The sequence below is a fragment of the Nerophis lumbriciformis genome, linkage group LG14 (genome assembly GCF_033978685.3).
Source record: "Nerophis lumbriciformis linkage group LG14, RoL_Nlum_v2.1, whole genome shotgun sequence".
In the NCBI taxonomy this organism is placed as follows: Eukaryota; Metazoa; Chordata; class Actinopteri; order Syngnathiformes; family Syngnathidae; genus Nerophis; species Nerophis lumbriciformis.
Window position 1 is genome coordinate 24104473 of NC_084561.2, and position 25070 is coordinate 24129542.

Here is a 25070-nt window from a genome sequence, read left to right on the forward strand (position 1 = left end):
TTCAAGTATTTATTTTATTTATATATATATATAATAAAATAAATATATATATATATATATATAAATAGAATTCACTGAAAGTCAAGTATTTCTTATATATATATATATATATATATGAAATACTTGACTTTTGGTGAATTCTAGCTGTAAATATACTCCACCCCTCTTAACCACGCCCCCGCCCCACCTCCGACCACGCACCCCACACCCCCACCCCCATCTCCCGAATTCGGAGGTCTCAAGGTTGGCAAGTATGATATATATATATATATATATATATATATATATATAGGAAATACTTGAAAATATACCCCCCCCGCCCCCCATCTCCCGAATTCGGAGGTCTCAAGGTTGGCAAGTATGGTAATAAGACAGGACGGAGTAAAGCGTGTACATTTGTTTAAGGTTGTCTTCTTCCTGCTAGTATTTGGCGTGTGCGCACAGCAGTTTGGATTTAGTGCAGAGAACCTCCCAATAAGTCAGGTTACAGCCCACGTGACTCGTCACAGGGCTGCGGGGATTGGCTGGGCCCGCCTATGACATCAGCAAACTGCCCTCAACACAACCGCCCCGCCTCCCAAACACACACGCGCGCGCAGCTCGACGCTTCTCTCTCTCTCTATTTCTCTTCTCCGGTTCTTCTCCCCTCCCCGGCTAGCTTCTCCCCTCCGAAGCATCCTCTAGCAAACGTGTAGGTTAGAGCCGCAGTAGCAGCAGCAGCGGCAGGCCGAGCGACAACAGCATCCATGGATTAAAGCTCGCCCAGCTCTTATTATCTGCGGCTAGTCTGGCCCAGGCCTCCGCCCCTCCTCTCTCTCTGTTTCTTGTGTATGTCTCCATGTCTGCGCCTTTCTCTCGCTTTGACTAGTTGACAGGCAACGTCTGTTTTTCTTTTTCTTTTTCTTTTTTAGAGGCTCACGGTTAGCTAGGGCGTTAGCCTCACACACCAAACCTCACCAAGCTAACCGGGGCTTCTTCTTCTTCTTCTTCTTCTCTTCTTCCCAACATCTCCCGCCGTCAATTCAGGATCATTGTAGGTAGAGGAATGCAAATCTGCAACCATGATGGAAGGTAAGGTTTAGCTCTCTTTTCCTGTACGGTAATCCCCCTTTATGTCCTTGTCCCCTCAGTCTGTATTGGAGGGTTCAAATGTCATAAGCTGTCATGTCATGTTCTTAGAAGAAGGCAAAATGGTGACACAAATGGAATATACCTTTTTGGTCTTTGTTCTCAACGCCCCCCTTTTTTACCACTTCCCTTCTAAAGGATTATTTGAAGGTTTTGTGCAGAGGGGCTTATGCGCCCAGCTGGCTGACTTGTAGGAATTCTCTTTGTGTGGTGTTGTACGACCCTGTGCTTGTATACAACATTCACATCAAGTTACATGATGGCATTGCACCTACCCATGTTTGGATCCATATATAGTTGCTATTTTGAGCATTGAAAAGGCAAAAACAAATGGAAGGTGCTCCTTGGTGGCATCATTGAGGGGAAAGGCCGCAGCTGGCATTCAAATATCACCACTGAAATCTGCTCTATTTACTTTTGTTCTTAGTTATGTTTTGTTTAGGAATCATGTGTGTTTATAGCGCCAAGGTATCTTAAGGCCATTTAGACATGGAGCTGGTCTAAAACGATGCTACTCCTACTGACGTGAACCAACAGAGCAAGCACTTAAGTGACGGAGGCAAGGAAAAACTCAAAACCAAACCCAAGCTCTGTAGGGTGTAGTGTTAAAGTTATAAAAGTTAAAGTACCGTATTTTTCGGACTATAAGTCGCAGTTTTTTTCATAGTTTGGCCGGGCTCCAGTGTGACTTATAAATGTTTTTTCCTTTTTTATTATGCATTTTCGGCAGGTGCGACTTATACTCCGGTGCGATTTATACTCCGAAAAATACGGTACCAATGACGCTAGGTGTGGTGAAATTAACCTCTGCATTTTCATCTACAAAACCATTCTTTGTATCACTCCATCCTATCTATCTTGTCTTTTAACAAAGAAACAAGGAAGTCACAATCTTTGTTCGATGAATGTTCTTCAATTTGTCATCCCCAAAGTGAGAACTGAACTGGGCAAGAAAGCATTTAGGTTTTCAGCACCGAAGGCTTGGAATAACCTACAATCGAATATTCAACTTCAAACCCTTGTTACATTGAATGAGTTTAAAGCTTCTGTGAAAGGACTGCAGTCTACCTTGTCTGTATGCACATGTGTTATGTGAGCAAGTTTTATTGTTGTAAATTTGATGTTTTATGTGTTGTTTACTCTTTTTAATGTAACCTTGCTGCTGCCTTCTTGGCCAGGTCTCCCTTGGAAAAGAGATCTTTGATCTCAATGGGATTTTTACCTGGTTAAATAAAGGCTAAATAAAAAAATTTCCCCTTGTTCACCCACTGGGAGGGGAAGGGAGCAGTGAGCAGCAGCAGTAGCTGCGCCCTGGGATCATTTTGGTGATTTAACCCCCAATTCCAACCCTTGATGCTGAGTGCCAAGCAGGGAGGTAATGGGTCCCATTTTTATAGTCTTTGGTATGACTCGGCCGGGGTGTGAACTCACGACCTACCGATCTCAGGGTGGACACTCAAACCACAAGACCACTGAGCAGGTTGTCCCGAAACCAATATTTTAGTACCGATACCAAACTATTTCGGTACTTTTCTAGATAAAGGGGACCACCAAAAATGTCATTATTGGGTTTATTTTAACAAAAAATCTTAGGGTACATTGAACATATGTTTTTTATTGCAAGTTTGTCCTTAAATAAAATAGTGAACATACAAGACAACTTGTCTTTTCGTAGTAAACAAACATAGGCTCTTAATTTAGCTGCTGGCATATGCTGTAACATATTGTGTCATTTATCATTCTATTATTTTGTCAACATTATTAAGGACAAGTGGTAGAAAATGAATGATTAATGTACTTCTTAATTTACTGTTAATATCTGGTTATTTTCTGTTTCAACATGTTCTAATGACACTTCTGTTAAAATGTAATAATCAAAGTCCTCATGTGTCCAGGGACATATTTCCTGAGTTTATAAACATAATATACATTTAAAAAAAATTAAAGAAGATTTTGTGATGGTTGAAAAATATCGATGTAATCATAGTAGTATGAACTATACGCTCCTGTACTTGGTATCATTACAGTGGATGTTAGGTGTAGATCCACCAATGGTGTTTGTTTATATTGTAGCGTCCAGAAGAGTTGGTGCTGCAGGTAATTCTGGGAATTTGTTCTGTAGTGGTTATGTTGTTGTGGTGCAAATATTCTCCTAAAATTAGTTTGTCATTGTTGTTTGGTGTGGTTTCACTATATGGCACATGTTTATGACAGTGTTGGCTTTGTTCATACGACCACCCTTAGTGTAACATGTATTGCTGTTGAGTAAGAATGCCCTTCATTCACATGTGATCAGTGTGTTCAATGTTAAGATGATCGCCTTAATGGTCAATGATTGGTCATAATGAAATCTTTGTTGACTTTGTCAACTATAGACAAGTTTTTACTCATCCATTATCATGTGTCTGATGTGCTGCGGTGTGAAGTGAAGCATGTAGGGCTATCACGCGCCCTACAGGGTTGATACTTTAAATAATCGTACTTTATTTGTCTCCATGTAGACATGGATTAGTGATATTGAAGTAGTTACAACACTGCTGACTGTGGACAGACATTAACCACTAGCTAACTAGCCATGTCTTAAAGCACCTCTTCCTGAGGGCGTTCTGCATGACACGATGTGAAGACGACGGGTGGGGGACCGGTACTTTTTAGGGCCGGTATAGTACCGAATATGATTCATTAGTATCGCGGTACTATACTAATACCGGTATACCGTACAACCCTTGTTGGGTGGCTGTCTGCCTTTACCAGTTGGGTTGAGACAGAGAGACAGAGTAGGACAGAGGGTAGATAGGACTGAGGAGTTTAGGGAAACAGCCTACACAATTTTAGTTGTACAATTCTTATGAGTAGGGATGTGCCAATAAGCGGCCGATTTTCGTGAAAAAGTATGTCATCTTCATTGCCGATTAATGCCTTTTAATGCAGAGCACAAATATACACTGTTTGGGGTCTCTCCTTTAAGCAGGGTTTTTAATGCGTTCAAAATTGCGTGGCAGCTGATTTTGTGCCGCCCCCATCCTGTGCGATTGATAGCGTAAAGCTGCGGCTGTGTTGATTGAGCGATTGATGTCCCTCTGCGGCAGCTACATATTTTAACTGCAGTTGCAGTGTTGCGCCACTACAGAGGCGCTATATCGACAGCAGTGCACCGGAAAGACCCGAAGCAACTACCGAAGAAGAAACCGATCGAATCGTGTTTTTTCCCGCTACTTGGTGAATAATGTTGACCGCCGTAAAAAGTGGATTTCTGCCATACGGAGCATGATACGGAGGGATCACTGAACTCATGCAGAACAGTCCAGACTGTGCTGTGAACATTTTGTCTCTGGTAAGTGAACACAGCAAGTAGTGTTAGCTTCGTTTCCAACCTTTTCTGACTAATTAAAATAGATCGATTGATTGAAGAATTTATTGGAAGTTTGCATAGGATCATGTAGAGTTTCATGACGGTACAGATTGACTGGTACAAGGTCGACTAAAAGGAGTTACCCCAAGAAAGCATTACATGTCGTGTTTATTTAAAAAAAAGTTTCCTCCGTGTCAGAGTAACGTTTATGTTTTTTAACGTTGCAGATATGGTAGGCAAAATCAGCCACTACTTTAAAAAGCGATCTCGTGAGGAGGAAAGTCAAGAGTCCAGGTGAAAAAGAGCAGATAAATTAACGTAACAGGAAGTTAAAATGTAATAATTCATGGTGGTGACAACATGTAGAAATGTTTGCCCACAGAGCGCTTGAAGGCTGCTTCAAAATCATCTATGAGTGTCTCAAGCAAAAGTGGCCCCACCACACAAACTATGAGCCCATCATTCTCTTATGCAAGTGCTTAGGCCACAGGTGCCAAACTCAAGGCACGAGACATCATTTGACCTGGCCCGCAAACACCTGGAAATGATATGTGTCAGTAAAGTACTTAATATTTTCTCACTAAATGTAATGGATTTTTTTCATTTTGACAAAAATAATATATGTACTGCTTGAAATTGCATGCCTTTTTAACTTTAATAGAATCCATTATTGCAACAAATATTACAGTATATTATACTTTCCAAACATTTTTTGTCTAAATAAGAATAAATACTTAAATATCTGCTTGACTTATGTTTTACAGCAAACTACCCATCATCCATCCATCCATCCATTTTCTGCCGCTTGTCCCTTTTAATAAAAAAAACATTTTACGGTGTTCTTTACAGCATATTACTGTAAATTGAAAAAAATATCATGTTTTTCAGGATTGTACCACCTCTGCCTCAATTTGAGCCAGGAAAAGCCCTGTCTAAACAATAATAATAATCAGAATCAGACTTATTGGCCAAGTATCACCTCCTTTATGGAAAATAAACTGCATTTCTAAGTATCTTTAAGTATATTGATCAAGTATTATTATAACTGAAGGATGAGGTTAAACATGTTATACTACGATAGCAAGTCAAGAGCAATCATCCTAATAGCTAAGCTAACCGCTAAAGCTATCGTGAACTATACCAATGAAATAATTGCTTAGTGAACCTAAAGAAGTGTAGATGGAAGCAGCTATTAAAAGGAAATTAACAAGTGGGTTAATACGAGTTTGAGAGAGGATAATTTGAGAATTGTTGGTGTGTCAGCATTGTCACGGTCAGTACTCGACACGTAAGAGGAGGGTTGATTGATGCATATATTGGTGGTGTCGACAAGCGGTAGAAAATGGATGGATGGATGGACACCAGGGGTAGTATCAGCATATGATCAACCCTAGAGTGATTAGGTCGATATTTTTATATTCTAAATGTTGTTGTTGTTGTTTTTGTTAAGAATTCCACAGATAAAGGAAGACTTTGAGGGCCAAAAACAAGTGATTTAAATGAGGCATTGGTAGTTGTTTTTGCATTTTTTAGGTAATGTGTACCAGTAATGTTGATAGGTTTTCATTGTAGTGAGTCCCCGGGACCCACAGGTACTGATTTGAGTGGGTCCCTGGAAAATTCAATGGGTACCAAATTAAAACAAAATTCAATCCCGGGCTCGGGATCTTTCTGTGTGGAGTTTGCATGTTCTCCCCGTGACTGCGTGGGTTCCCTCCGGGTACTCCGGCTTCCTCCCACCTCCAAAGACATGCACCTGGGGATAGGTTGATTGGCAACACTAAATTGGCCCTAGTTTGTGAATGTGAGTGTGAAAGTTGTCTGTCTATCTGTGTTGGCCCTGCGATGAGGTGGCGACTTGTCCAGGGTGTACCCCGCCTTCCGCCCGATTGTAGCTGAGATAGGCTCCAGCGTCCCCCGCGACCCCAAAGGGAATAAGCGGTAGAAAATGGATGGATGGATGTATTTCTTTATTTATTTCTTATCTTTTTATTTTTCTTGAATTGTAGCAATAAACTCCTTTGATTATGGTAAGGTTTGATATGGTATTGGTTAGGGATGTCCCGACCCGATATTTGGATCGGATCGGCTGCCGATATTTGCCAAAAATTGCGTATCGGCAAGGCATGGGAAAATGCCGATCCAGATCCAGTTTAAAAAAAACTCCGGTCCGTGTTTTCCAGGTCCGTGTTTTCCAACGCACCGATTTAAATAATACATTCCACTTTTCTGCTGCTCCGTAATTTCCGTTCCGCATTTTCCAGCACACCTTCAACACATCCACAGGCACGCAGTCGCTTTTAGCTGCTGGCATTACACGACAGGCTCTTCTCACTCTTTCCTGTGTCTCCCTCTCACAGACAGCAGCGCACCTTCTTACACACGTCACATACTGTCACGACATACGTCACATACTGTCACGTCATACGTCACATACGTATATGTCCTCCCCGAGCAGAGAGGTAGCAGCATGGCTAACGTTAGCTGTGATGCTAGCGCAGCCCTGCGAGCAACGTTCTCTCTAAGGTGCGCGCTTGTGCAATTGCGCACTGTTTAAACGTCCTCTGCGCATAGCAAATCTATGCCACGCACAAAATCAAATAAAAAAATAAGCGCATAACAATTTTCAACACACCGACACGACAGAGAAAACAGTTTTCGTCATCATTGTTCAAATATTGTGACGTCTGTCGAGACGCTTATCTCCATTCGGTGCCACACGTCCACACCATCAAAATGCTGAGGCAAAAATTTCCACATCAACACCGTCTGAAAAAATTAGTGATTTTTTTAGTTGTGATTTCCTTCTCTGGATGAAAGTTTAAAAGTAGCATATATTAATTAATGCAGTATGAAGAAGAATGTTTTAATGTAGACATGCAAGCCTTGAAAGAAAATTTTGAAAATCAAGACTACATTTCCTGCAAATGGGTGCATTTCTACTCTATATTTTAACTTTAGATTTATTCTCATATCAAACTCTTTTGGCTGTCTTTTTGACACTTACATCCGGCGCCCCCCTCCACACCCTGGATTATAAATAATGTAAATAATTCAATGTGATTATCTTGTGTGATGACTGTATTATGATGATAGTATATATCTGATAGTATATATCTGTATCATGAATCAATTTAAGTGGACCCCGACTTAAACAAGTTGAAAAACTTATTGGGGTGTTACCATTTAGTGGTCAATTGTACGGAATATGTACTTCACTGTGCAACCTACTAATAAAAGTCTCAATCAATCAATCAAAACACATAGAATCATCATACTGCTGTGATTATATGCATCAAGTGTTCATTCAAGGCTAAGGCAAAATATCGAGATATATAATGTGTATCGTCGCAATATGGCCTTAAAATATCGCAATATTAAAAAAAGGCCATATCGCCCAGCCCTAGTTCAATGATGCCATTTCTGTTTGTCATGTATAATTTTGTCTATTTTGTGTTTATCCTTGAATAAACAGGTCAGTTTCTTGTTACCAACCATTGTGTATTATACAAACTCCCCTAATTCAGCTGGCTAGTTGTTATCAAGAGTACTAAAACCCTTTTCAACATGATTCTGACAACTAAGTAGGCTAAATAACTTTAAACTTTAATACATGCTCGGATAGGTCAGTATCGGTATCGGTATCGGATCGGAAATGCAAAAACAATATCGGATCGGAAGTGCAAAAACCTGGATCGGGACATCCCTAGTATTGGTTATAATTCCATCCATCCATTTTCTACCGCTTGTCGTGGGTGTGGCTGAAGCCTATACAACGTATATATTAATTTATGTTCAAATTGTATCTCAAATAAAACAAATACAATTCTGAGCATAATAAAATTGCAAACACCGTTCAAAGCATTTTTCATCACCGCATTATGTTTATTTTTACTTAATTACAGCATGTCCCCTAAACATTAAACACTATCGACACAAAAGAGCAGAGGTGTGGACTCGAGTCACATGACTTGGACTCGAGTCAGACTCGAGTCATGAATTTGATGACTTTAGACTCGACTTGACAAAATGTAAAGAGACTTGCAACTCGACTTAGACTTTAACATCAATGACTTGTGACTTCACTTGGACTTGAGCCTTTTGACTTGACATGACTTGCCACTTTCCCCAAAATCCAAAGCTTAAAAAGTTATTTGGGAGCGCTCCGTATTTTTCATTTTCTTCGTCTGTCTATCAGCGTGTTATTCCTGTCAGCTGGTGTGCTGTCAGTACAACAGCCAATCAAATTAGATTTACGTTGTTTTCATCACACAGCATTCATTCAATCAAATTGCAGGACAACCAATGAACAATTGTTCATTGGTTGTCCTGCAATTTGATTTGAACTCTTAAGAGTTGTCCAACAACATGCCAGTGATAAACAATTATGTTAAAGTTGGTTTCGGTCGGGTATAAAAACTACGACTTGGTCAACAAAAAACGAATTGCCGTATGCAAATCACGCAGTTCGAATATTACAGACGGAGACGCAACAACTTCCAACTTCGTTCGACATTTGAAGTTGCACAAAGAAGGGTAAGTTTTGAATGTAAGATAACGTTTATTGGCTAAGTAACGTGACTTTTATTTGCTGTGTAGTTAAATCAGTGAGGCTGCAAACTCACTGCTAACGTTATAACCATAGACATCTTATAAGTAGACGCAGCATCGAGCGCTACTGCCTACTGGCGCAGACGAGGCGCGTGGCCGCCATCTTGGAGTGGTGATCCGCTCCACTCAGTGCAATTAATTTGGCAGGAGCAATGAACTGTCAGCGCATTTAATTCATTTTACCTCACTGAATACCACTGATTTTCACCCCCTTTTTTGTCATACGTGTAGCTATGATAACAGACACATGTTTTGGCGTGTTTTATTATTCATAGTTTGCTTAACAGTAATATAATATTCTTATACGCTTAAGTGACCAGACGTCCGAGATCAAAACTGGGAATATAATCCCAGAGAAGGGGGAAAAAAACGGTAAGCTATTTTTAAGTTGAAGAAACAATATGATTAGGTTATATATACATATGCGTGTATCCTACATAAACAATGTATGAATACATTAGATATCTATATATCTTAGGGACCTATAGACTGTATCTCTGTTGCTGCAGCAGCAGAGAGTTTATTCTGTCTTGACACTTTGTATTGATATTTTCTATTACATTCTTCCCTTAAATGATAATGTTTGCAGTGATTGTTTTATATGTATTATTTTATGTAAGTCGCTTTGGATAAAAGCGTCTGCCAAATACTTAAACATATACAAACACCTGAAAGTCTTCATATCAGCTAAAACCACCAATCTGTTTCACTGGATTCAGAATAAAACCAAATTCTGTTTAACCCAACAATGTTAGTATTTGAATATTGTTACTTGAAGACTGATTCCTGGTTACAATTATACTGTTAAGAAAGTATTGTCTTATACTTTGCCTAAAATGAGAATGCATCATAATCAGTAGTGGCTGGTGAATTTTGTTTTAGGTGGGGCTGAAAGTTTGTAAACCAAACCCCTGTAGGGGGGTCATCCTCCCCCAGAATATTTCTTTGTGATTTTCACATACAAATATTGAAGATCTTTGATCCTTCTCAACTCTGTGGTAATATTATTTTCATAAAATACAACCAATAGTACGTTAATGTTAAATCTCACTTGTGAAAAGTAATCCCCCGATTCCTATTTTCAACAGTCCGCTCATTTGAGCAGGAAAACGCTGAACACCAGCCCGAACACCATCTTTGTTTTCTACCTTTCAACTGTCAGTTTAGGCTGCTCGCCGGCTCCTCATCAGCACTTCAAGATGGCGGCCAAATTGCTCACGTCACAGCAACCAATGCTGCGTCTACTTATAAGATGTCTATGGTTATAACGTCATTGCAAACACGGCAATATGTTGCGTCCACTGCAGTTTGCTACCTTATTCATACTTTTTGTCAAGTGATTTTTTTTTAAGCAGGGTTTCATGAGGTACCTATACATAACGTAACGTTAGTCAATGTATCACACACAGTAACATTACGTTAGTCAATGTATCACACACAGTAACATTACGTTAGTCAATGTATCACACACAGTAACGTAACGTTAGTCAATGTATCACACACAGTAACGTAACGTTAGACGGCAGTCAGCAGCACCGTGTATTTTAGCCACCTACAAAAAGACAAACATAATCAAATAAAGGTCAGTTAAAATGTATACTATATTAAGAATATGTGTACATATTGCATAGGGTCCTGACATCTAAAAAGTACAACTCTGTTCATTGTTATGTTCATATATTTGTTATGTTTTTCATGTGTACGCACACATAAACACACCTACAGTATGATATGAGATCAATGAGATAAGGTAAGAACAGGATAGAAACTGCTGTGGAACTAGTTACAATGCAATATGCCATGGAAATACAATGTTAACACTTTTGTGCAAATAAGTACAGTTGCACTTGTTTTTTTTCAAATGTGTTTATTCTGTATAGGAATGAGTTACATGTTTAAAATGACTGGTTAATAGTGCTATTTTGAAGTGCAATGTCAGCACTATCTTTTTCCCTGCAATTTCAAATGCACTTGTTTTAATAAATAAATACAGCGTTTTAAAAGCATACACAATCTGTGTAAATATATTAGTCTGTGGTTAAATGACTTGAAAGGACTCGAAACTCAAAATGCAGGACTTGGGACTTGACTTGAGACTTTCCAGTCTTGACTTTGGACTTGACTCGGACTTGCCCTGTCTTGACTCGGGACTTGACTCGAGACTTGAGGGTAAAGACTTGAGACTTACTTGTGACTTGCAAAGCAATGACTTGGTCCCACCTCTGCAAAAGAGCAAAGCATGCGCGAAAGCATGATTTGCAGTGGTGCAGATCAATGGTGCTTTGCTGACTTTGCTACACTATATGAAGTGTTTATTATGGTTTGTTTTTCTGATTTGGTTGGTGTCTTCCTTCGCACTCACATTCTCAGTTTTGGTGTTTGGAGGGCAACAACGTGTCGATCTCTGGCTGTGGGCTGTTTGTTTATTTGATTTGATTTGATAAGGACATGGCACAATACATTTATTGCAGAGGCCAGATATAGCTATATTACAAGCTAATGGGACAAAGGCAAAGTGGCAACAGGTTAACAATACATTTTAGAGATTCAACTCTGTATACTATAATTATCGATAAAAATAATAAACAAAGCTGTGGACAAATGCTACTTTAACCGTGGCTCAAATGCTCAGAACTCAAATTATGCATGCAACTTAATACATATCAAAAAGCAAAGAGACAGCTCTTATCTCAAATTACTTGTAAGTTAAGATACCATCCTTGAATGATGGAAGATCGTATCACAAACCCTTTTAACTGAGGTACGTTTTTGCATCATATTGGTGATTTGCTCTACATATGAAGTCTTCCATTGTTATTGTTGTTTTTACCCATTGATGCTATTGCAGAAGGATCAGATTGGCCCCCAATTGTTTGTTCTTTAAACCCTTGAACAAGACAAAGTATCCGCTTGTTTTCAGTTTTTAAAATGTTTACTTTAAGCTTTTAAGCTTACTTACCTTCCTGGCCAGATCCGCTACATTTGATAGATTCAAGTGGGCTTGCAGCTATTAATTATTTTAGTAATCGAGTAATCTATCGATTTGTTTTTTCAATAATCTAATAATCAGATAAACACACTTTACAGCAGGGGTGTCAAACTCAAATACAGAGTGGGCCAAAATTTAAAATTGAACAAAGCCGTGGGCCAAGGTTGACCTTTTAATAGGGACCCAAACAAGTTTTGCATTGAATATTGAACAAGCGATGCTTTTATAACTTTATAGTGACGTGCAAAATTGAGTTTCAAATAATAATAATAATAATAATAAAAAATATCAATGGCATATCAAATAAAATTTTAATACAAATTGAATGCCTCTTTTCTATTTGCAGCCTTTTGAGGTAAATATCAAAATAAACTTTTTCCACAGGCTAATAATACATTTGAAAATAAAATAACAATAGTGTATGAATCAATCATTCAAGCCTTGAAGTAGAAAGAGAAAGTGCATGAATAAAACGTTAATTATTGCTCAGTTTGCTACACTGATTTGCTTTAACACTGAATATGGAACAAGCAACGCTTATATAACTTAATAGTGCAAAATTAACTTTCAAAAAACAAACGAAAAAACATCAATGGTATGTTCTGAGTTAAATATCAAGAGCGGGGGGGTTTGGTGGTAGCGGGGGTGTATATTGTAGCATCCCGGAAGAGTTAGTGCTGCAAGGGGTTCTGGGTATTTGTTCTGTTGTGTTTATGTTGTGTTACGGTGCGGATGTTCTCCCGAAATGTGTTTGTCATTCTTGTTTGGTGTGGGTTCACAGTGTGGTGCATATTTGTAACAGTGTTAAAGTTGTTTTTACGGCGACTCTCAGTGTAACCTGTATGGCTGTTGATCAAGTATGCCTTGCATTCACTTATGTGTGTGTAAAAGCCGCATATATTATGTGACTGGGCCGGCACGCTGTTTGAATGAATGAAAAGCGGACGTGACGACGGGTTGTAGAGAACACTAAGGGCAGTGCCTTTAAGGCACGCCCCCAATATTGCTGTCCACGTGGAAATCGGGAGAAATTTGGGAGAATGGTTGCCCCGGGAAATTTTCGGGAGGGGCACTGAACCTCGGGAGTCTCCCGGGAAAATCGGGAGGGTTGGCAAGTATGAGTGTTAGCGATGAATGTGGTGTTACAGCGGCACCGGCGGGCCAGCTCTAATGTTAATTTGATATTGCCTCAAGGGCCAAATGAAATTACACAGCGGGCCAAATTTGGCCCACGGGCCAGAGTTTGACACCTATGCTTTACAGCCTCAATGCGTATTTTAGAGAGAATAGTTAAAATAAACATTTTGTTTTGCTTGCCATAACCTCTGTTTCTAATGCACATATTCAACATTGAAATTGCACTTTTAAAGAGGAACGGCACTTTTTGGGGGAAATTTGCCTATCGTTCACAGTCCCAATGAGAGACATGAAGACAAAAGTTGTTGTTTTTTTGCATTATCATTTTTTGAAATCATCTCGTTCCAAGTGCCTAGCAATGCGGCTATTGGGAGCAATCAATTCTACCTCTAAATCACTTTAAAAATGTATTCAAAAACCGTCAACAATACTTCATTTACGTTCCGTAACCTGTATATTAATCAAGCTGTAGCGACATTGTTATTGTAAGAGCAAACACGGAGGAAGTCTTTTTTTTTTCCAGCGTAGTAACACATCGGCATGCTACGGCATTAGCTGTAAACTGGCTATGGCAAGAGATAAGCTAGCTTCTATGTCACCACCTGAATCGCTTTTGAGTCTGTAATGCACAACACAATGCGATGGGACACCAATCTGTACTGCCTGAAAAACATGAACAATCATATTACAGTATCTGTAAAGAATTATCCCACATTTCATGTTTTGTTTGTACACAGCAAGCTCGACAGCATACAGTATGTACTGTAGTTGTAATAACAAGCATGATGTTCTGCGTGTATTAGATTAGAAAACACAAGCGCTTGTTTTTGGAAGCAGGAACACACATTTGTTGCTGGAAGTCGAAAGTGCGCTGCTATGGAAACGGAAATATATCAGAATCAGAATCAGAAATACTTTATTAATCCCCGAGGAGAAATTAAAATTATCAGCACAATCCCATTCAAGAGCAGACAAACATTACAGGGAGACAGAACAGGATCAGACATTACAGGGAGACAGAACAGGATCGCTGACGGGTCTGCCAACTTCCGGCGCCCCTTACAAAAAATATGCGCTGAGAAAAGAAGTTCTGGCGATGCTTGAATTGACCAAACTACTAAGGCTGTGAATCTTTGGGCACCACACGATTCGATTCGATTCTTGGGGGTAACGATTAGATTCAGAATTGATTCTCCATTCAAAACAATTCTCGATTCAAAATCTATACTTTTTTTCTACCGCTTATTTTGGATGCCAATTTTATGATTACCTACATTGCTCCATAAAATAAACAGCTCTGTTCAATTTATATATTATATAAAAGAAAGCTGGTTTTGTTCAATAAAAGGCTTTCCAAACATTTAATAAAGTAAAATACAAATAGACCACAAGAGAAGTATCCAACACTTATCTTTTGTAAAGTAAATCTGTACAGCAGATATGGGCATCTCCATCAACAATATGATTTGCCTGAGTGGCTGGACAGGATAGATTGATAAAAAAAATATGTTAATAATAATAATAATAATAAAATAGATTTTAGATAATTTTTTTTAATTGATTAAGAATGGTTACAAATAAGAATCGCAAATAATATGAAAACCATGTTTTTTGTCACCCCTACAAAATACGGTAAATGTTGTACATATTACATATTGTTATGAACATGTCTGTTACTACATTATATATGGACTTGCAGTGTTTTTATAAAACGTTGATGGAGGGTTTTGAAGTTTTTTTAGAGGGCTTTGAAGGCTATAAGGGTGACTCCCATTAGCCGCATATTTCAAGCATTTTTTATCTTTCGAATCCTAAAACAAAGACGTGTGTTCTTGTATTTCATAATGATTGTGAATGATAGGCACAATTGAATTGCAGTTCCCCTTTAACATGTGTTCATTAATAATAATTAAAAAAACAAAACAATAAAAAAAACTCTGCTATTAGCTGCCACAACAGATCATGGCACCCACACACTACATCTGTTATGTGCTTTCTATTGCAGCGGCTGAGCGGAAACTATGTCCGCATATTTTAAGTTCTGGGCACTCCATGTGGTCCGGAAATTTTTAAATTTTTGTTAGCTGCACTCATTAAAGGATTAATCGAAGCAACAGAATATAAATCAAAGCTTTTTTGTAAATGAATGAATTGATTAACTGTTGCGTCCCTATAGCTTAAAGTTGATGAAAAACTATATATATAAAAGTGGACATCTTAAAGGGGCCTTATTATGCACAACCAACTTTTCTTACCTTATTGGTACCCGCTCTTGTGTATTTGGGATGTGCATAAGTCCTGAAAATTTGAAATCAAAGGCCATGTTGAGATATTAATAATATTGTGTTCCTTCCTACTTCCGGAATTTGCTCCTTTTATGATTTTAATTTTGTAATTAGCCATATTTCCGTGTTGATCTGTAGATAATAACAAATTAAGGCACCTCAGCTATCGTCCACATTATCCAAAGCAGCACACTACTAGACTTGTTGGATAGTCTGACTGATCCCCAGACACCACAAAGTCCATAAAATACGTTTTAATCCTCCACAGTCTGAAAGACATGCTGATGTGTTTAGAGTTCAGTGTGACTGGTCAGTAATTATGAAATAATAATGGAATGCCCTTGAATGTTATTTAAATGTGCCAACTTTAGGGCACCATATTATTTGCCGTTTCAGTTCTTTAAAATAACAAAACACCCAATTCGCACACTAACACATTGTGCATATATGTGAACATACAAAGTCTGATTAAGAATTGTATCATGTAATGTTCCCTTTTTCTTCTTTTGTTTTGTCCCTTATTGACCATATTTTTCACAAGCAATTCTTATTGTTTGGCAGCCACTACATTCAGAGAAGAAGAAAAAAACTGTCCACAAACAACTTTGCTTCCTTTTGGATGGCTAGCTCGGGCTTAGCAGGACCTGTGTGTGATTGTAGGATTATAGTCAAGTGTTAAAATTGGAAGCTAATCCTTGGTAGCTTTGCTTTTTAAAGCTTCCTGCCATGGCCTGTATAAGGGTAACAAATGGGGTTGGAGACATGGGCTGATTACTTAATGTTGGTTTCAAGGCATCGATTCAATGGCACCTTGATTTACCTGGCAGCCTCTTTCCTTTTCAGAAATATATTTGTTTCATATGAGTGATGAATCCATTCCACATGGAAGTTTGGTCCTCAAAAATATGAATTTTCACATAGCCTGGGTTTCAAACGTGTTAGAGCGTTAACTCTACTTACTCGCTTGCCAGGTGGTTGCCCAAAGACTGGGTTCTTACCGCTTGTCTGACTGAACTAAACCAACTTGGATAAACCCTTGGTGCTGCAGAACAGAGGTCAGTGAGGACACACTGCATTAGTCCCTTTTAACTGTCTTAAAATATGAGAACTTAGAGCTTGGTAAACAATCAAAATGTTCAGTCACAGGCAGTTGGGGCTTAGAATTTGTAGATGTATCAATCTGTTGCTTTAGAAGCTTTGGAGATTGATCAATACAGTAATACTAATAATAATAATGGATTAGATTTATATAGCGCTTTTCTAGACACTCAAAGCACTTCACAGAGAAGTGAGAACCCATCATTCATTCACACATGGTAGTGGTAAGCTACTTTCATAGCCACAGCTGCCCTGGGGTAGACTGACGGAAGCGTGGCTGCCATTTTGCGCCTACGGGCCCTCCGACCACCACCTACCATTTATTCACCAGTGTGAGCGGCACTGGGGGCAAGGGTGAAGTGTCCTGCCCAAGGACACAACGTCAGCGATTAGGATGTCAAAATGTGGTAATGACAAAAATGTTTTGTCCACAATAATTCAAAGCAATGATAGCTAGTGACGACTTAGATTTAGACAAACTTTATTGCCATCAGGTTTCCTCGGTAACAGCAATGTGAAAATATTTCATGTGTTTAGGTAATAAATTTAGAAGAGATTCCCAAAATCAGTGGTACATCATGTTTGGTTGTTTGTACTTGTACCTGTACATGTGCATGACACAGTTCATGTTTGAGGTTTGATTTGACCAATGACACACATAATATAATGTAAGTGTTATTATTACTTTCTATCCAGCTGAAGTAGCTTGTTTATGTGCACATACATGTAACATTGACCGGCATGACATATACTCTATGTCCAGGTCCTTATTCCTGTACATAGACAACAGTATCCTCTACCTAAACAGTAATGCTTAGCAAGTCAACCGTCAATATTGACAACCAGCTTTTTACATATGTAAGCCTTGCAGAACCAATATTTGTCATCTTGTACTGTCTCTGATGATGACATAAGCTCATAAGTAAAGAGTCTCTCAAAGTCCCCATCACATTGCAGTGTGTCTACTCATTATTTCATGTGTCCATAAAACCTATACTATCAGGAAGATAAGGTAGCTTTAAAATATTTTGAAATAATTGTGTGCATCTGTTCAGCAGCACAGATGGAAAACATCAAATATTTGGCTTTGACTGGAAACGGCATTATTGATCATGTAAAATTACTATAATTGACCCAGTCGTCATTGAGCATTCTAGTCAGTTTGTTTATTTCAAGTAGTAGAAATAGCTTATCGTTGACATTGTCACAGGGGGAAAAGTCCACCGTGGCAGAGTTTGACAATAAGTTGACAGAGACCCAGCTGAACTTTCTCTAAGCGAAAAGACAAGTGGGCGAATGGGAAATGTTGCGGTTTGCTTTTGTGTGCACTTTTTTTTTGCACCATACTTGTTGTGAATTTATTCAGTGACAAAACAACTCTCTTGAATGAATTGCATTTTGTTTTTAAAGCAGGCACGCCCATTCTCAGTGACATACTTACATAATCACGCACAAGATTCAGGGCCAGATAAACAGACATGCTTGTGTAATACAGCGGCAGCTGGGGAGACAGGTTTACTCTCAAGTGACATCAAACTACTTCCTTACTACACATAATGCACCTACTGTATTGCAAATTTAGTCACACCTTGAGTACTTCATTGTTTTAGTTTAATTCGGGATGGGCGATATAGCCTAAAATCTATATCGTCCTTTAAAAAAAAGTATTTTATACAAACAAGCATGCACACAAACTACTTACTGTACTATCTGTACAGTGTTTCCCACAGGACAGGCATCTATTTGTGGTGGTGTGGTCGGCGGGCGGGGGGTGGCGGCGGCAGCGGCGATGACCAAGAAGAACGCGGAGTTGGAATATAATTACAACACTTTATGTACATATTTATATACAGATTTGAACAATTAGTTATTCACTGAAATATATTTATTAATTGTGGTTCTTACAAAAAATATATCTTATAAAATATAAAAGCTAAAATGTCTCTTAAAGCTCTGCCCCTTTAATTAGTGCATACTAAACAATTTAACTTTAGCCTACTACTACAACCATATTATTTATCAGCAACATAAAGTGAAACAGAGGCAGAGGTGTCCTGCCACAGTCAGTCAACCTCCTCCTCCTGCTGCTGCTGCACAGGTCGCACTGGAGCTATAGTCTCGCTCGCCAGACCCTCCTCCAGAGAAGAGGGAGACACTGGAGCTTACCGTGCTGGGTGTTATACAGCCATGACTTAAATTGTGGCATTTTAGCCATTCTGGATCGAACCCAGTCGCTCTATGTTTTGTCGTGGTCCTCTCTATAAGGCACATAAGAATATAAAATAGGACCCTTTTCATGAGAAAAGTGCATTTCTGATTTGACCCTGCTTTATTTTTCAGTGTTTGCTGAGTCTCACCTGTTCCCTCCGCCCTAGCTGGCTCTACATGCTGCCTGTCTTCCTCCTCTCCTACAACATCTCCCTGCGTACTTACTATCCCTTCCTCCTCACCTTCTCTTACTGCCTCAGCTGCCACAGCTGCGGCACTAGTTGAAGCCTGGAAGTATTGGAAGCAAATTAATTTTCACACTGATGGACGTCTGTTCACTTTCCTTATGAGATTTCTAAGTGTCTACACCGTTTTGATAATACCTCCTGTGGTCTGGACTGTAGGCCTACCTCCTCTCCAAGTCGAGCCCTTTTCGGCCGTTGAAAATATTTTTCTATACTTATCTGTGTGAAGGAGTGAACATCCAACATTAGAATTTATTACTAACAAGCAGAACCGCTCTATGTACAGTGCCGTCTAACCTTAAGCGGCAGCAGCTCAACACATGCAGGGTTCAACGTTAAGGTTTTTTTCTACTTGCCCAACTTCTCAAATCTACTTGCCCCAATATTTTTACTTGTCCTGCCTAGGTTTTTTTCTGGCTGTGTAGTGCTCATGGCTTATATCTTACTAAAATCCTTCCCGTTGACTATTTATAACACTACACAGTATTTATTATTATTATTATTATTATTATTATTATTATCTATAATTACATTTAAATGGCATTGCATACATGTACAATTAAATGCTATTTCACATTATTTGACCAGTAGCAGTTACACCCATCTGAAGAGGTCAGCCACCTGTTTAAAGCCCGATCACAGTTGAAATCTTGAAATGAAGGGCCTTTAATGGCCAAAACATTAACCTGGACAACATTTTAACAGCTGGTTGGCTCAGATTTTATTCTTTTCATTGCATTCACATGCTGCAGTGGACAGTGGACAATTTAGCTTCAGTATTAATGTCTGAAGCACCGTCTCCACGTGTGTTTATTGACAACAGGGTTATAACCTGGACACGTTAGCTCGTCGGTATGGTAACAGGTAGTGATGGGTTGATGAGGCTTCATGAAGCATTTTGACACATTGCAAAACTGTATTGATACTGTGTCGAATACTGTGTCACTAAATACTGACATCTGCTGGACATTAAAAATCCCTACAGGCAACCTATGGACCGACTCAACTGACACTGATTTTATGACCTAGTATATACAATAATATAAACCAAGTCATTGTATTTCATTTAGGATTATTTCATAACTTCATTTAAATAAAAATATATTTTTTTATCTTTTTTAGATACAGTCAATAAATAATGTGATCATGTATCATAACATGGAAATCTAAGAGAACGTGTTGTGAATGAGGATGCTTGTGGACCTGGAAATTATTATTTATTTTTTTTTACACATTTTTATTACAAAAAAACCCCGTTTTTACAACGTATTCAATTTTAGACGCTTTCTCTTCTTCGTTATTTCTCCGGCTGTAGAAAAGACCCGCTCACAGGGCACAGAGGAGGCGTCAGTGCGACACAGTTCGCGTATCGGTCACGTGACCAAAACAGCTCATGATCGGTCACGTGACTTTCTAAAAGCGGTACGCGCACCGACACAGGGTTTTGCTCTATGAGCTCGACGCATGCGCCGATGCATCGGTGTTGCCGGACCCATCACTAGTAACACGTGACTGTTACTACGTGCGTCTGCCCCGGCCCCCGAGTCAAACAGCGGCGGTGTTAATGAAGCAGCGTCAGGCGTCAAGTGACATCAAACTACTTCCTTAATACACATAATGCACCTACTGTATTGCAAATTTAGTCACACCTTGAGTACTTCATTGTTTTAGTTTAATTCGGGATGGGCGATATAGCCTAAAATCTATATCGTCCTTTTAAAAAAAGTATTTTATACAAACAACCATGCACACAAACTACTTACTGTACTATCTGTACAGTGTTTCCCACAGGACAGGCATCTATTTGTGGTGGTGTGGTCGGCGGGCGGGGGGTGGCGGCGGCAGCGGCGATGACCAAGAAGAACGCGGAGTTGGAATATAATTACATTTTATGTACATATTTATATACAGATTTGAACAATTAGTGATTCACTGAAATATATTTATTAATTGTGGTTCTTACAAAAAATATATCTTATAAAATATAAAAGCTAAAATGTCTCTTAAAGCTCTGCCCCTTTAATTAGTGAATACTAAATAATTTAACTTTAGCCTACTACTACAACCATATTATTTACCAGCAACATGAAGTGAAACAGAGGCAGAGGTGTCCTGCCACAGTCAGTCAACCTCCTCCTGCTGCTGAACAGGTCGCACCTGTGGTCCGGACTGTAGGCCTACCTCCTCTCCAAGTCGAGCCCTTTTCGGCCGTTGAAAATATTTTTCTATACTCATCTGTGTGAAGGAGTGAACATCCAACAATAGAATTTATTACTAACGAGCAGAAGCGCTCTATGTACAGTGCCGTCTAACCTTAAGCGGCAGCAGCTCAACACATGCAGGGTTCAACGTTAAGGTTTTTTCTACTTGCCCGACTTCTCAAATCTTCTTGCTCCAATATTTTTACTTGTCCTGCCTAGGTTTTTTTCTGGCTGTGTAGTGCTCATGGCTTGTATCTTACTAAAATCCTTCCCGTTGACTATTTACAACACTACACAGTATTTATTATTATTATTATCTATAATTACATTTAAATGGCATTGCATACATGTAAAATTAAATGCTATTTCACATTATTTGACCAGTAGCAGTTACACCCATCTGAACAGGTCAGCCACCTGTTTAAAGCCCGATCACAGTTGAAATCTTGAAATGAAGGGCCTTTAATGGCCAAAACATTAACCTGGACAACATTTTAACAGCTGGTTGGCTCAGATTTTATTATTTTCATTGCATTCACATGCTGCAGTGGACAGTGGACAATTTAGCTTCAGTCCATGTGTGTTTATTGACAACATGGTTATAACCTGGACACGTTAGCTCGTCGGTATTGTAACACGTGACTGTTACTACGTGCGTCTGCCCCGGGCCACGAGTCAAACAGCGGCGGTGTTAATGAAGCAGCGTCAGGCTGCTCACCGTCAGTGAAACGCTCGGATTAACGTTAAATATATGACGAGCCGCGAGCGATGCAGCTATAACCTATCTACTAGTGATGGGTTGATGAGGCGTCATGAAGCGTTTCGACACATTGCAAAACTGTATTGATACTGTGTCACTAAATACTGACATCTGCTGGACATTAAAAATCCCTACAGGCAACCTATGGACCGACTCAACTGACACTGATTTTATGACCTAGTACAGTGGGTCTCAAATGGGGGTACGCGAACCCCTGGGGGTACTTGAAGGTATACCAAGGGGTACGTGAAATTTTTAAAAAATATTCTAAAAATAGCAACAATTCAAAAATCCTTTATAAATATATTTATTGAATAATACTTCAACAAAATATGAATGTAAGTTCATAAACTCAGTGAAGCACAAGCTCAGGTTTGTCACTAAAATGTCTGTCAAAAAGAACTGTGAAAAGAAATGCAACAATGCAATATTTAGTGTTGACAGCTAGATTTTTTGTGGACATGTTCCATAAAAATTGATGTTTTTTTTTTTGTGAAGAAATGTTTAGAATTAAGTTGATGAATCCAGATGGATCTCTAATACAATCCCCAAAGAGGGCACTTTAAGTTGATGATTACTTCTATGTGTAGAAATCTTTATTTATAATTGAATCACTTGTTTAGTTTTTAGTTATTTTTATATCTTTTTTTCCAAATAGTTCAAGAAAGACCACTACAAATGAGCAATATTTTGCACTGTTATACAATTTAATAAATCAGAAACTGATGACATAGTGCTGTATTTTACTTCTTTATCTTTTTTTTTTTTCAACCAAAAATGCTTTGCTCTGATTAGGGGGTACTTGAATTTAAAAAAAAATCACAGGGGGTACATTGCTGAAAAAAGGTTGAGAACCACTGACCTAGTATATACAATAATATAAACCAAGTCATTGTATTTCATTTAGGATTATTTCATAACTTCATTTAAATAAAAATATATTTTTTGTCTTTTTTAGACACAGTCAATAAATAATGTGAACATGTATCATAACATGGAAATCTAAGAGAACGTGTTGTGAATGAGGATGCTTGTGGACCTGGAAATTATTATTTAATTTTTTTTACACATTTTTATTTAAAAAAAAAAACAGTTTTTCCAACGTATTCAATTTTAGACGCTTTCTCTTCTTAGTTATTATTTCTCCGGCTGTAGAAAAGAGCCGCTCACAGTGCGACAGTTCGCGTATCGGTCACGTGACCAAAACAGCTCATGATCTGTCCCGTGACTTTCTAAAAGCGGTACGCGCACCGACACAGGGTTTCGCTCTTTGAGCTCGACGCATGCATCGGTGTTGCCGGACCCATCACTACTATCTACCTATAACACCTGTAAAAATGAAGCAATGCTACCACGCTAGCAAGCGTTAGCTAGCCAACTATGAGCCACCAAGCTGCTAACTGTCGCCAAAAGGCACCATTTAAGTTTTTTTCCCCATGGCATCCTGGATCAAGGCTTTCAGCAGCTTTTGGACGTTTGAGGTAGAAACGTAGGAAGCGCCATCATTATGAAAAGTAACCGGCGAGTATTTTGATTCCGTCCGTCCCTCTTCTTCTTCTTCTTGCTATTGGCGGAGTTACAATGCATAGTAGGCTACCGCCACCTACTGCACCGGAGGTGTAACTACAAGCAACATTCACAGACAGTCCCATTGCTTTTATGAGCGGTCGAGCGAGTCAAAAGCCGAAAAATCCATTTGTGGCGGACGTAATTCTTTCGTGGCGGGCCGCCACAAATAAATGAATGTGTGGGAAACACTGATATATATATACAAATACTTGACGTTCAGTGAATTCTAGCTATATATATATATATATTTATTTTATTATATGTATATATATATATATATATATATATATATATATATATATATATATATACATATGTATATATATACATATGTATATATATATTAATTTTATTATATGTGTATATATAAAAAATAAATACTTGAATTTCAGTGTTCATTTATTTGCACTTATACACACACATAACACTAGATGGCAGTATTGTCCTGTTTACGAGTGTCACAACATTGCTGTTTACGGCAGACGAACTGCTTTACGGTATACAAAAACGTGACTGCTGTTGTTGTGTGTTGTTGCCGCACTGGGAGGACGATAATGAAACTGCCTAACAATAAACCCGCATAAGAAACCAAGAACTCGCCCTCCATCATTCTACAGTTATAACGTGATTGCGCAGGTATGCTGGTTATATTGTGGGTTAGCGGACTCAGGTCCTCATGGACCTGAGTCCGCCTGAATTTCGGGAGATTTTCAGGAGAAAATTTGTCCAGGGAGGTTTTCGGGAGAGGCGCTGAATTTCGGGAGTCTCCCGGAAAATCCGGGAGGGTTGGCAAGTATGTCTTAGTGACATTATGCACAAAAGTGCACTAACAGCTTGTTTTAAAATGTCTCTGACAATCTTGCACTTTCTGTTTTGGAAATGACATGAATGTTTGTGCCACTGCTTAATAACTGTTTAATAAATACAGTTTTGGTAAATTGACTTGGTTGTGATTTCCCTCTCTGCATGAAAGTCTAAAATAAGCATATATTAATGAAGTATGAACAAGAATGTTTTAATGTAGGCACATAGAATCATCATACTGCTGTGATTATATGCATCAAGTGTTCATTCAAGGCTAAGGCAAAATATCGAGATATATATCGTGTATCGTGACATGGCCTAAAAATATCGAGATATTAATAAAAGGCCATACCGCCCAGCCCTAATACAGATACAGATGCCTGATTATGGGCAATCACACTGCTGCGCCCTTAATGTGCACAGGGTAGGGAATTCGTAAGCCTCAATCTGTACTCTGTACCATATCAAAGGTTCTGTACCCAATATGTGCTGTTGCACCCATTGGTAGTTAAGGTTCCCCATTACCAAGAACTGGATATGTAGTTGAAAATGAATGAATAAATAGGTGTGCTGGAACCCCCTCGAAACCTGAAAGGGAATGCAGTTGGCTAACCACTCCCACAAAACAACTGGAAAAAGGCATTCAATGATTTTGTCCAACACTTCATTGGCTTTGTTTGTTC

General features: G+C 38.8%; 1 protein-coding gene across 10 annotated transcripts in view; it reads left to right on the forward strand.

Annotated features, from left to right (window-relative positions):
* The first annotated feature begins 708 nt into the window (after window positions 1-708).
* The window catches only part of sgip1a (SH3GL interacting endocytic adaptor 1a), a 93546-nt gene continuing 69184 nt past the window's right edge, over window positions 709-25070 (forward strand). For 9 of the 10 annotated variants that reach the window (XM_061975757.2, XM_061975765.2, XM_061975766.2 and 6 more), the window contains exon 1: window positions 926-1071. In XM_061975757.2, the coding sequence (XP_061831741.2) occupies window positions 1062-1071 (10 nt within the window). In that variant the 5' untranslated portion in view covers window positions 926-1061. Of the gene's footprint in view, window positions 829-911; window positions 1072-25070 lie in introns of those variants that run through there. The other variant, XM_061975758.2, reaches the window with a different exon arrangement.